Source organism: Adiantum capillus-veneris, chromosome 14 (genome assembly GCF_014529385.1).
Source record: "Adiantum capillus-veneris isolate H3 chromosome 14, ASM1452938v2, whole genome shotgun sequence".
NCBI lineage: Eukaryota > Viridiplantae > Streptophyta > Polypodiopsida > Polypodiales > Pteridaceae > Adiantum > Adiantum capillus-veneris.
The window spans coordinates 47,487,574-47,501,366 of record NC_140944.1 but is presented as its reverse complement, the minus strand read 5'-3'; the positions used below and the strand labels follow the sequence as shown (position 1 = coordinate 47,501,366).

The window sequence follows — 13,793 nt, the reverse complement described above, 5'->3', positions numbered from 1 at the left end:
GACTTGTATATCTGTTAAATGATGACCTAACGCCTCGAGCTACAAACACGAAATTTACAACACTCGAAAAACACTCATTCATAAGCGACTACTGGAGAAACATATTGTCCTTCCCAATGAATTCGTCAATATGTACGCCAAATATGGTGTAGGTCATTCGCCCCAACCTGCTTGCTTCGACACCAAGGTGGATCAACCCCTGGTTGATCCTCCATTGAGCCTCCCTTAAATTTGTAGCCCTTTGCATAGCATGCTGACATTGCATGCTTGCAGAGAGAATCCACATAGTTTAGAGATATTGCAGCCCTTAGCATAGAATGCTGACATGGTAGGTCTGCAGAGAGACTCTGCACAGTTCCAAGAGATGGCATGTGTTGTAAGGAGGCCAACTGCTACGAGGATCGACTTGCTTTGCCACAAGCAGAGCTAGATGTAGTCACTGTCCTTGTTCTTTTAGTAACTATAATTAGCCAATCTTGTTTCTTTGGGCATGGAGATATTAGAGGATGTGCTTGCAGTACTACTAGAAATGCTTGTAGTGCTATTGCTGATGGCACTATAACCATTAATAGTAGTTACTGGTGCTAAAACAAGAGGATATGCGTGTTGCTAGACATGAGACATCCAAAACAAGACAACCAGATAATAAACAATCGTGTGGTGTGAGCATATGTCCACAACATAGTTGGACAAACCATGCCTAGTATTTATAGACACACACACACACACACACATATATATATGTTAGATCTACACTACATAGAGATCTCCCTAGTGATTGAGAATTCCAAGACACTAGATTTTGAGAAGAGACATACGAAGCAACGCCCATTTCATCTCTCTCTTTCTCTCTCTCTCTCTCTCTCTCTCTCTCTCTCTCTCTCTCAAACATACCAAGACTATAAAGGTAGCCTAGTTCCAACCAACTTCACCGTCTTTGGAAAACTTATCGTGCGAGAGCTTTGATTCGCAAGAAGCAACCAAATGGAGCGACTTCATGAAAACGATGCCTGTGCATGTGTGCAAATGAAGTGCTCTTATGTTAGATAATGAATGTTAAATGCCCAAGATGTCTCTACACCAAGAACTCCACACTGGATGAAATGGACAGGACGCTATGCGCCATAAAATTGAATTAAAATACGGCGTACATATAACTATGCATCAATCGCTGAACGACTTACAATTCAATTGGATCGGAGGGAGATGGCATCATCGGGCAAGGTGAGCCGCTCTTTCAGGTCGTTCATGGCAGCCTCGTACAAAGAGAAGGCGATATGTTGGGCCTGCTCCTCTGAGAGGACGGCCACGGGGCAGCAAACGAAGCTCCAGCGCAGGATCGTGTCCCCCTCATGATGGCCATCGTCATGAAGGGAAGAAAGCTCGAAGGTGCTGGAGTAGCCTTGCATGAAAGAGAAGCCGGGCAGGGTGGCTTCCTCGATGGTGTAGGAGTAGCGATGGTGTTGCTCATCCATTTCGAGAAGTTTCTCGAGGGAGTAAGCGGGAGGCTCGTCTGGCGCTGAGGGGTGCATCACGACCCTTCGCACGGAGCCGGGTTTCTGGGGCTCCCCCTCTACAAGCTCGCAGCACTGCAGGAGCGAGGTGGCCCACTTGGCCGCCCCTAGGAAATCGCCCGTCACCGCCCACACCATCTCCACTGGGGCACCTCTGATATGCCACTCGAACGCCGTGCCCCATTCCTCATTAGGGCTCTTCTCCTCCATAATCCTGCAAATCTCTCTCTCTCTCTCTCTCTCTCTCTCTCTCTCTCTGTCCTGAGGCTCTTCCTCTCTCTCTCTCTTATCATTCATTTAACTTCAACAATGAGTGATCGTGCAAAAAGCTACAGATGCGTCTTTTCTAACGGAAGTGACTACGTGTATTGTCTCAGGGACGGTCACATCTCTCTCTCTCTCTTTCTCTCTCTCTCTCTCTCTCTCTCTCTCTCTCTCTCTCTCCATCGGAGACTGTGCGACATGTAATCATCCGTCTCCAGTGGTAACATTGCCAAAATTTTAAGTTACCAATTGGTAACATTTATAATTGGAATGGTAACTCTTGTAATTGAGTGTTAAAAAATATATATATATATTATATGTGTATATATACATAAATATTATGTAAATCAAACATGAACCCTAGTGGTAACTATTTGAGAAAATTGTGTTACCATATGGTAGTGTGTAAGAAAATCCAAGTTACCAAATGGTAACGTCTACTCAAATGAAGTTACAATTGGTAACTCCAAGTTACCAAATGGTAACGTCTACTCAAATGAAGTTACCAAATGGTAACGTCTACTCAAATGAAGTTACAATTGGTAACTTTTTTTGGCTTTGCTTCCTTGAGAGTTACCAAATTTATCATGTGAAAGGCAGCCATTGACTACGCGTATTCTCTCTCTCTCTCTCTCTCTCTCTCTCTCTCTCTCTCTCTCTCTTTGCTTGCTTACGACAATCGCGTCATGCTGTCAACCATGAGCCACTAGCAATCACCAATAACTAGTATATTAACACGTCTTTCAGATGGGTTAGAAGAAGGAACATAATTTTTTAAATAAGAGAGAGAAAGAACTCTTTTTATGCTTTCATAATGGCATGTTTGTTCAACTAGACATCCATGAGTGTGCATAAGAATTTGCATTTTTCACTGTAATTACATATGTTGTTCTACTGTACATGAAGTTTGTTCATGCTTGGCCACATACAATTTAATTGCTAATAGAGGTATTCATGGACATGAATCTGAAGCACTTATAGCCACTGATATGGATATTCATATTGGTGATAGGTTATGTGAGATGAAAAATGTTTCTAAATAAACGCATATGAGAATTGTGTCATTAATGCAGGGAGTAGGTAGGTTAGTGTAGAAGCATACATTGAGCAAAAGATGTAAAAAATATGCACAATATAATAAAGCCCCATCCAATTCATCAACCATTATTTTTCAGGAGCATACAGTAAGAGTTGGTGTAAATGTAGAGGATCTTTTTTAAATGCATCTTGCACGCGGTGTGGCCTATAATATGCAAATGACATAATGTAGCACATACCCTTGGAAGTCTATTTTAGAACTCCAATACATGAGTTGGTGTAAGTATAGGGGGTCTTTTTAAATTGCATCTTGCACATGATTTGGCCTACAATATGAAAAAGACATAATCTAGCACATTCCCTTGAAAGTCTATTTTAGAACTCCAATACATGAGTACTATGTGACCATCGGGGACTCCATGATGAGCTTTGTACATGGTTTGGCCTACAATATGAAAAAGACATAATCTAGCACATTCCCTTGAAAGTTTATTTTAGAACTCCAATACATGAGTGTTATGTGGCCATCTGGGACTCCATGATGAGCTTTGCACATGGTTTGGCCTACAATATGAAAAAGACATAATCTAGCACATTCCCTTGAAAGTCTATTTTAGAACTCCAATACAGGAGTGTTATGTGGCCATATGGGACTCCATGATGAGCTTTCTTGTTTCCATGTGGCCATACTACAAATACTCTTTGTTTAGACAAAAAATACAACATGCTTATGATGTATTTTGTTAATGATGCACATTCTCTGAACTACATCTTTAATAATGGTCTCTTTAATACTTATGGATCTTGCATATATAGTGTTGGCCTTTAAAGATGACCCACCATTGTAGCCCAAAGATTGTCACTACTTGACTGATCTTGAGTTGCTAACTTGTTGATTGTTACACCTTGTGTTGAATCGGAGGAAGAGAGCGCAGGTAGACGAGAAGAGAGAGCGACAACACCATCATATGCAAACCCCAAAGTGTGTCTACTGATCATACGAGATGCGTTTATATAGAGGGGACCATGGTGCTATATATAGAGATACTATATATAGCTCAACACCCCCACTCAAATGAAGGTCCCTAACTGTGGATGAAAAAACCCTTGGGGGCTCAAGGGAAAAACCCACAGCTCTATATATACCCACCGTTATATTAAATTATTTTAAATATTCATTTACAATGTTCAAAGGAGGTACATCACTCCTATTTTTCAATGCCCTTTCAAGGGTCTTTAACAACCCTATATATACAGTTGAATTGATGCAAATTCTTCAATATCTTTGAAAACCTTCAATATCTTTGAGCAACTTGAATATCTTCGAGCCTCTATACACACTGCTTGATGTGACTTTCATCCTGTAAACAATATGAACTCACGAAACATATCGAGACGTGAAGATTAGAAATAACCACATCACATTGTCCTTAGAGACGGTTCGCGACGCCGTTCTAAAGACGACATAGAAACAAACGCAACGACAATGCAATCAATGTAATCACATGTGCACACATATATACAAAGCCGGCATATAAAAACACAATGGGGTCCCTTTGTATGAATGCAAGCAGAGAAAATGCATTCCATAACATAAGGTTGACGAGACGATAAGGCTGACGAGACGATAGATTTTCAGTGAGACTGACGAGAAGATAGAGTTTCAATAGCCAGACAAGACGATAGATGTTCAGTTGCCACACGAGACAATAGATTTTCAGCTATGCTGATTCGTCAGCATCAATCTTTTACGAGACATGAAAACTTCAATGTAGCCATAAGTCATTTTGCCATGTCGAAAGGCTTCATGCTAGCCATAACACATGGCTTTGACGAGACGAGAAGAAATCCTTTTAACCATAAGAGAAGGCTTTGAAGATATAATTTGAACGTGTTTCCATACCGTAAACATGACATTGGACGTACTTATGCATATCAATGCCATGATCTTGAGACGTATTTCATCTGCATCAAATCCAAATAGACAAAAGATCAATATCAAGAACACTAGTTGTGACGATGCCAATAACGAGCACAACATATTCATATCTCATTTTGACCAAACCAGTAACGAACTTGCCAATGAAGTAAGGATGTGGCTTTGTCTGCATGAAAATTAAATGAAAAAGAATATTCATAGTATCTCATGATACCAATCAAATTGCAAAATACGCTGCCAAAAATAGACTGACATATGCAACCACGAATGTATACACCCAAAATACGTTGTTAAAAACGGTAGCGTGGCCAAGAATAGAGAACCTCAAGATAACTTTTTCATGCACACTACAAACCACTAATTGATGCACACTTTTGAAGCAAGTCTGCAACGGCCTGAGAAGAATCCTGGGTGCTTGCGCAACACACAACTACGCCCTCTCTTGCTCGCTATACTTCTCAGCTTGCCACGAACTCACCCGAAACACAACCGTGCATCACAACTATGGCATCACAAAAAAAAAAACAAATAGGCTGAGTCAGCGCCCTGCATTCGTCTCAATCGCCACTCAAACTGGTCCTGGCCTGCATTACTTCGACTAATTAAGCCTGCGACTAGGCCTGCAGAACATGCCGACTCTCATCGTTGGCCTGCAAGAGTGCATACAGATAACGTATGCTGCTAATAATACAAGTCCGGACACGCTTATAATTGCATAGAAAATTTACTTTGGGTATTTTCTTAAATTAGCATGCAAATAAAACGTTAAATATAGAACCGTTCTTTCACGAGGCATTGCTCCAGTTGATTTTCGTAGCCCTGATCAACCGCTGCTGCAATGCTTTGCGTCTCAAATCCTGCTTACTGTAGGCTCCAACGTGCCAGAGCTACCTAGCGATTTAAGTTCTCATGTAGTTGCTTGTGTAGATACGAGCCTATTTCTCTGTGCGCAGTGATACAGGCCACACAAATGAGGGCGTAGATTTATCGACCTGCTTATAAATATAGCAAAGGCAGCTAATATACATGCCAACTAAAAATAGCTTGCCACGGATCGTGAAGCCCTCTGCAGAACATGAAAACACATACGACAATATCCAGGGGCTTCTTGGTCTTGGTCCTCTCACTAAGTCTTATATGTAGATTAAGCCCATGGTGCAGATTCTCGTGAACAACAGGGTGCACAGTGGCGTAGCAAAAATCGCAAGGATTAACAGTCGCATGGAGAAAACTTGAACACCGCCACTTTTCATGCTTTTTCATGCACTCTTTATCTCTCACGACTCTAATCAAAACAGGCTACCATGCCTTCCCTCCGTCTCTGCTCATGAAACTTCCTCAATCACCTAAACGCGCTACTGTAGAGGCTTCTCTGAATATACACCTTCTTTAGATTCTACTTAAAACTTTGCTGCACAAAAACAGCGTGATGCAAGGCATCCTCCTACTACAATCATTCGCTGAAGCACATTACCCAAAGCACCTTCTTCTCCATATCTATTGTCATACACGCAAGGAAATAATAGAAAACATAAAAATCAACTTTGCTCTGATACCATGTTGAATCGGAGGAAGAGAGCGCAGGTAGACGAGAAGAGAGAGAGACAACACCATCATATGCAAACCCCAAAGTGTGTCTACTGATCACACGAGATGCGTTTATATAGAGGGGACCAGGGTGCTATATATAGAGATACTATATATAGCTCAACACCTTGATCTACTGCTTATGAAACCATAGTTTCTCAAATCAAAATAGCTACTCATCCAAGAGATGATTCGTTCCAATTTTGTCCAACTAATTTTTAATTGATACAAATCGAAGTTCTTCATTGTTTATCTGCAAGGAGTGAAAAACCTTTTTAAGGATAAGAAATATCTTGGATAAATATTTAATCGATCTTCTTTGTAGTGCTAAACAATGTAATTATAAACCATCCCATAGTTTAGTGGTATGGCGGCACATAAAAAAGACATTTCATGAAAGCATATAGTGATGACATATCATCCCTAATCACATCTCTCAAAAAATGCAAAAAGCTTGTATTTAGGAATGATATATCTAGTGTAATTACTAAGGGAAAGATACAATTGATCTGGTTTTCTCAAATCATGGCCAATCCAAATACACTATAAGGCCAATTTTCAAACGCACTACCCCACTCTACTTCCGTTGTCTCGCTTGTAACCACCTATCTACCCACTGTAATCTCTATCCATACCACCTTCAATCTACCAGCACAACCCATATTATCCTTACTCAATGGAGCCCTAATCTTGTCAACCAATTCACTAATGCACTTGTGTCAAGGATTTGGTAGCCTAATCCTCACACAATAGTTGTGCTCATCAATTTTACCTCAATGAATGGATCAATTGAGCACAAATCTACATCACATGGCCTCACTTGAGCACATATGTACATTCCACAACATGCATAAGAACTTCAATCAATGTCCTCACTTGAGCACAATGTCATACCTACATCCCACAATAGGTGTTCATTTGATAAAAGCAAATATTTCCCTAGACTTTTGTACTTTGAGAGTGTTATGCTATGTAGCCACCTTTTTATTAGGCCTTAATGTGTATTCAGGCCCTATCATCCACTCTACACATACCTTGTCTACATTGTTGAATATGGACAAAAACATAGGTTATTGTAATTCTACCTATAAACTTTTACTAATTTTTGAATTTGAAGGTGAGAGAATGTATTAAATGTAGAAAAATTTGATGTTTAAGAACCTTCAAATATACTCAATCTACCGCTAACATTCTTTGTTTGCATGATTTTCAAGTTTCATACTAAGCAGTGGTAGCAGCTCAAGCTACCACTTGCCAAGCTATCAATCATAGGGACCTTTCCTGATGGTCCATGTTGCATTGATTGGCTAGCCTAGGACCTTGAGTGACCATTCATCTACACTTTCCCATTCCTCCTTCTCTCCTCGTCACAATTGAAGACTATCATGGTTTATTGTTGTTGCTTACTCACTGCTCATGAGTAGTAATGCACCCCTCAATGTCTGCATCAGTCAACAAAGCACATATATATTTGAAGGCACAAAAGTGCAACTCATTGTGCCACATATCTATTAATATTTTTGTAATTTGCACATGCTAGAAGTTCATTGGACCTGCCTTGGGTCTACCCATTCAATTCATCGCATTGAGTCTTGACATTCCGTAAAAAACCTGACTTAACACTCTTGATATTGCTAAAAAAATGGCCATGATCACCCACATCACAACTCCTCTGCATGGGCGACCCAAGAAGCACCGGACAAAATGAAAACTTCACATGAATGTCTGAAATTCAATCAACCGCCAAAATCCATTTTTCAAGACTGCCAAATCCACCAGTAGCATAATCTTCATTACTAAAAGTCTTGGGAAATTGTAAAATTTGAAACAACATGCATACCCTCATTTTGGCCAAACAAAACGGATTTTTAAACACCGAATTCACCATTAATAAATATTTGCAACAAAAATCTTCATGAAATTGAATTTTTCTAGCCACCAACTTTGCAGTCTTTCTTCCCAAATAGAAAGAAGGGCTCACTAAAGACACCCCCACATGCATCCACATCAAACTGTGTTTCACTTGGGCATATAGAAATTCAAGCCCCAAAATTTTCACTCCATTGAATGGAAAGTGCCTCTCAAAGTCCATTTTGTTGAGAGATCCCTATTGGGTGTTGTGGCCTCTCCTCAACTTATACTTCCTTATAGCCACCTATTAGCTATTGAGACCAAGCAATCTTGACTGAGATATCATCGTAACTGAATTTGGTTAACTGGCCCAAGCTTTCAAGGAGAAAATTTATCAGCTAACTCTCTTGTTGTGCAAATTCTTTTTATTGAAAGTAGCCCAATCGTTTGTGGCACACATTGAACTTTTGTCTTTTGGCATCTCTTCATTATGCACTCCAACATTTATCTATTGACATATCCCATATCTACAAATGACCTATCTATACACTCTCTCTTGCCTTTTCGCATGGCCCAACATTCATGTCCAACATAGTAAGCTTTAATTTCAGAATGAAATAATCTATAAGGGCCTACACAAAGGCCTCTCAACTATCAAACTCACCCTTCTCTTCCATCAAATACCAATTTTGAACTCAAGAGTTGTGTGGCCAAATTAATCAATTTGTATTTAACAACCTCAAACTAATTCTCAAATGCTTGTGGACATATTGAATCCACTACTCTAACACCCATGAATTTTGCATACCATAATTGGGGATATGGACTTCACCTAAACATACATGTTTGAGTCATGGTATGACAAGTCTGATTGTAGATTACTCCTCCTAGAGATTAATCCTCTTCACCTCTGGTTCTACTCACACCCATGATATTCAGACTCTGCTACATCTAGAACCACATTTGTTGCTAAGCCTATTAAGTTGTTTGCATTTATCATTCCAGCAATACAATTTGGTCTTTGTGCATGGTATCCACCAACCCCCTCATTGAGGTTTCCCCTTACTCACTTTCCCTATCTGAAGCACATCATGTTCTACTACTCCACTCCTCCCTTCTCCCAATATTTTTGACATACATACTCATCAATCATGTGTTCCCTATGCACTTGCCATACGTACCAATGGAAGTACACTACAGATGGCATACATGATGTACAACATGTTCCCTATGTATGTGTACTTCTCAAGTAGCATATGTATCTTACTGCAAGGTTCACACACGATTCTTGGACACAAAATAAAGAGAAAGAATGAGAGAAGTCACATACATCTTTCCTAGATCTAGATGAAGAAAAAAGCGTACAAATAGTGAACATCTCTAGCACCTTTGGTTGCATGGCTGTAGAATCAATATAACTAGGCATCGTAAGTTAAGATTGTAAAATTTATAGCCTTGGTTCCATTGCCATTGATCTCACCACCAGCCACCAAATATCCATCAACTTCCTCCACCGTCTCTTGCGTCTTTATGATGGAATTGTGAATGAGTAATTATGGTCAAAATGTTGGTTCAAAAACCTATCTTGAACACTAAACCTCTCCTCTAGTTATCTTCTAACTCCAAAAGAGGGTTATAGGGGATTATGTGTATAGTTTGACCGACATAGAGTGGGAAAGATAGGTTTTGAGCAATACTCCTTTTGGATTCGAGATGGAGTTCCATGACATGTTTTATATAATAGGGATATGTGTTCAATGGGCATTACTATCCATTTGTATCAGTTGGTCAAGTCTAAGATTTTTGCAAGAAGTTTTGATTTTAGGGTTGCAATATAAATGATATCGACAACAATAAAAATTCATATGGATAGAAACAAAGCTTTTTTGTATCAAGATACTGTTGAAATTGTTGGTCTAAATAAACAAACTAGAGGCTCTTTCAAATTTTTAAAGCAATAACTGTCACCTCAAACTTAGAAGTGTGATAGTTACATACCCAATAAATAATTTCCTAATTCAAACTTGAAAAACCAATGAAATTGGTTGTATTTCATAGCTCGAAAGCTCATTGTGAACGATTTTAGGAACCATACTCACAACCTTCATTTTATATATAAGTGGAATAGGAGCATTGTCTATGTATTAATTGGAGTGGGAAGATCAAGAGAGGAGTGCAAAAGAGCGTTAGTTGATGAGTGGGTATATTCTCTCTCTATAGCCTATTAACAATAAAATGGAGGAAATTGCTCCTCATTGATATTGTGGAGTGGCCACTAATTCAGTTGCCATGGAAACTAATGAAGTGATTGATCTCCATTGCCCCATGAGTTTTTCTTGTGCAGCCTCGCCCCCCGGGTCGGCGGTCTTGCATAGTGGCTATCTCTTCACCAAAGTGCATGGGCCCAAATCCTTCTCTCTCATCTCGCCAATTCACATCGCCCACATTTATTAGCTTGCTCTCTGATCCTACTTCCAAGCTCATGTGAGAAATATCCTCGAGGATAAATGAAGCAAGGATTTCTGATATGCAAAGCTACTGTGAAGAGAGGAAAATTGAGTTTGTGAGAGAAGCATTGCGTTTCTACCCGCATTATGAAATAACACCAGCTTCTCCCCAAGCAGAATCTCCTATATCTAAAAGAGTATGTTCCCTTGCCTTGTTCTTCTAGATATTGGAGATCCTTTTGTGTATAATTACCATCCTATAGGTTCCTATTTTTAGCCCAATATGAGGCACTCAAGGGTACAACCATTGTAGGAGCACTAATTAATAAATTTGCTTTTCATGATTTAATTACCATGCTAGGTTCCCATTTTCTGCTCATTATGAGGCACTCAAGGGTACAAGCCATTGTATAAGCATTGAAGCTTGGGAATGTTCTTTCTACAGTGCATTAAATCCACTTCTTCTTCTTCTTCTTCTTCTTCTCTCTCTCTCTCTCTCTCTCCCCCAATTTTGCATCACCTATGCAAGTTTGTCAATTAGACGCATGATCACGTATCCCCATGACTACATTATCAAAAATGTTGTGGATTTAGCATTTGTCCAAATGTATGCTCACTCTTAAACGATGTCAAAAGTCACTTGAATGCATTTCAAAAGTGAAGTTAAACAAAGGCGGAGAATATGGTCACCTTGCTTTGTTGAGGGATGAATAAACAGAGAGCACAGGCAAGCCTCCGTCTCATGACCTCCCCTCTCCAGCATTTGCACGTACTCCTTGCTCACCACATGGCACTCACTCGACTGCATCCACTGGCAAGACGTTTGGATCCCGATCACATCCTTCTTAGCCTGATCTCGTTCCTGCCTGTAGTAGCAGCCATGCTCGATGGTGATAAAGGTCTAGCGTGGAAGTGTAGTGTGTGGAGAAGCTAGAGTGCAAGTTTGAGACAAAAAATCAATGCTAGATAATTCAAATGTGTGTGGAAACACAATATGGAGTCCGGAGCCACTTTAAGGACGTGATCGCAGAGAGAGTCCTAGAGAGAGAGCACCAAAGAAATTTGCAGCTCCAAATTGAGAGAGGAAGGGAGAAAAATGTTCACTAAGACTTCTCTTGTAAATTCACAGTTGCCACCATGTTCCATTCCAAGGCTTCTGCAGCTTAAAGTAAGTGGCGCTACAGTTGGTAGTCTGCACATCAAAGCTGGGGATGGCAGTATCATGGCACGGTCAGAGATACAAATCAAAATTATTAAGTAGAGAGAGATAAGGAGAAGAAGATGAAGTGACGGCCTACCTGTCAAATATCAGAGGGATAGTAGAAGAGAAGAAGAATAGCCAACAAAATACATGGAGAAAGAGAGAGAGAGAGAGAGAGAGAGAGAGAGAGAGAGAGAGAGAGAGAGAGAGAGAGAGAGAGAGAGAGAGAGAGAGAGAGAGAGAGAGAGAGAGAGAGAGAGAGAGAGAGAGAGAGAGAGAGATGGAAATCGGAAGGCTCAACAAAGGTAGAGAGAGAGAGGGAGATAACCATTGCTGAGCAGACATATTGTGTGTGTGTGAGTGAGTGAGTGAGTGTGTGTGTGCGTGAGTGAGTGAGTGAGTGAGTGAGTGTGTGTGTGTGTGTGTGTGTGTGTGTGTGTGTGTGTGTGTGTGTGTGAGAGAGAGAGAGAGAGAGAGAGAGAGAGAGAGAGAGAGAGAGAGTAGAAGGCGAGGATAGTCCCAGCAGGTGGGAATTGCCCCTTAGAAGGCCAACCAACACCTACACTGACAGTAATTACCGCAGTTACTGTACGCAATTACTGTATGTAGTTATTGTAGTAACTCTTGCGAGCAATAAAATAGGACCCGCTACACTGTAACTGGGCTTTTTGGCTTTTTCTCTTTTGTCTTTCTGACACTTTTGGTTGACAAGATCTTAGCTTCTAGATTTTCCCCTTTAATCATTTACCCCTATAATCAATCCTCAGACTTCTTCTCAGCTTAATCCTGTTGTACATTGTACTGGTTATCCTTGAGTTATTGATATGAATCTACAAATACCATTTCTAGTCAATTGATACATAGCCAATTTCTCAATTAATTCGATTGTAATGGGAAGTGGAATTTGCGAATCCACTTGAGATATGGTCATCAAGGATACCATGCTTTCCGACCATCGAGGTATCATTTCCACGAAGAATAGAGATCCATCTAGTAGATCATCACTGATGGAGCAAAAGACGTCGTGTGCACACTCACACACCTAGACAGCTCAACACCACATAAGGAATTCACTTAAATTCCAGCCCACAAACCACCACCACTCAAGATCTCAATAAAAATACTACCCACAAGCTCAATTCAAACTCCAAACGCCTCAACTTACAAGCCCTTGCATGTCTGCAGACACTACAAGGTGAGTCGAGTTAATCAACACTTGAAATCACACTTGATGGTGACCAAAATATACCAGAAAATCCATAAAAAAGTAAAAAACTCCGGCCACAAAAGGCCTCTTTCAAACCATTTCAAATCCTTCACCAAACTCCACTCTGTTGGACTGTTTGGAGTAGTGCCAACCCTAATGGCACCGATATAGGATCACATAGTCTTGTAGAAAGCCGCACCTTCTTCCCTCAATTCTTTTTACACACACATCCATGGAAACCATAGACTCTCCCAAGTGGAAAATTGGAGAGATAAAGCTCTCATTTACTCCTCCACACACTCGAAAATAGGACGCGAACGCTGTCAAGAAGTGCGGAGTGCGGCTAGGAAAGCGCCGGGCCTCTGACTGTGAGAGTTCGCGACAAAATCAAGCAAGGCGTACATGATTTGAAACCAAAAACACACTAAAAAAGAACAAAACTCCATCCATATATTATTCTCTTTGAAAGAGAACCAAGATGAACTTGAAACTCTTGTGTGTGTGATGATTTGGTGTAGCCTCACTGCCAACTACACAGTTGCAGTGCTCTTTCGCCCTGATAAAAACCCTACACAAACGCTTCAATTCTCTGTTGTATCCAGTTCATGGAAGTTTCATAACTTCAATATTCATTCCCAAGTGGTTATTTGAAGAGGTGAAACCCTAGTTGGTGGCCTCGCAGCCTCGAATACAGGGTTGGAACAGCACGGGACTACACTAGCATACCTTAGGTGCAGGCTTTGTA

At 40.4% G+C, this 13,793-nt stretch overlaps 1 protein-coding gene across 1 annotated transcript; it reads right to left on the bottom strand.

Moving 5' to 3' along the window:
• Positions 1-1,095: 1,095 nt before the first annotated feature.
• Positions 1,096-1,786, bottom strand: LOC147442325 (lachrymatory-factor synthase-like). The gene has a single exon (XM_086528542.1). It carries the CDS (start codon positions 1,722-1,724, stop codon positions 1,188-1,190), a length of 537 nt encoding a protein of 178 aa, XP_086384668.1. The 5' UTR covers positions 1,725-1,786; the 3' UTR covers positions 1,096-1,187.
• Positions 1,787-13,793: the final 12,007 nt, after the last annotated feature.

Excerpts from the sequence above, each read along its gene's own strand:
- LOC147442325 (XM_086528542.1), bottom strand. The coding sequence starts at position 1,724 with ATGGAGGAGAAGAGCCCTAATGAGGAATGGGGCACGGCGTTCGAGTGG.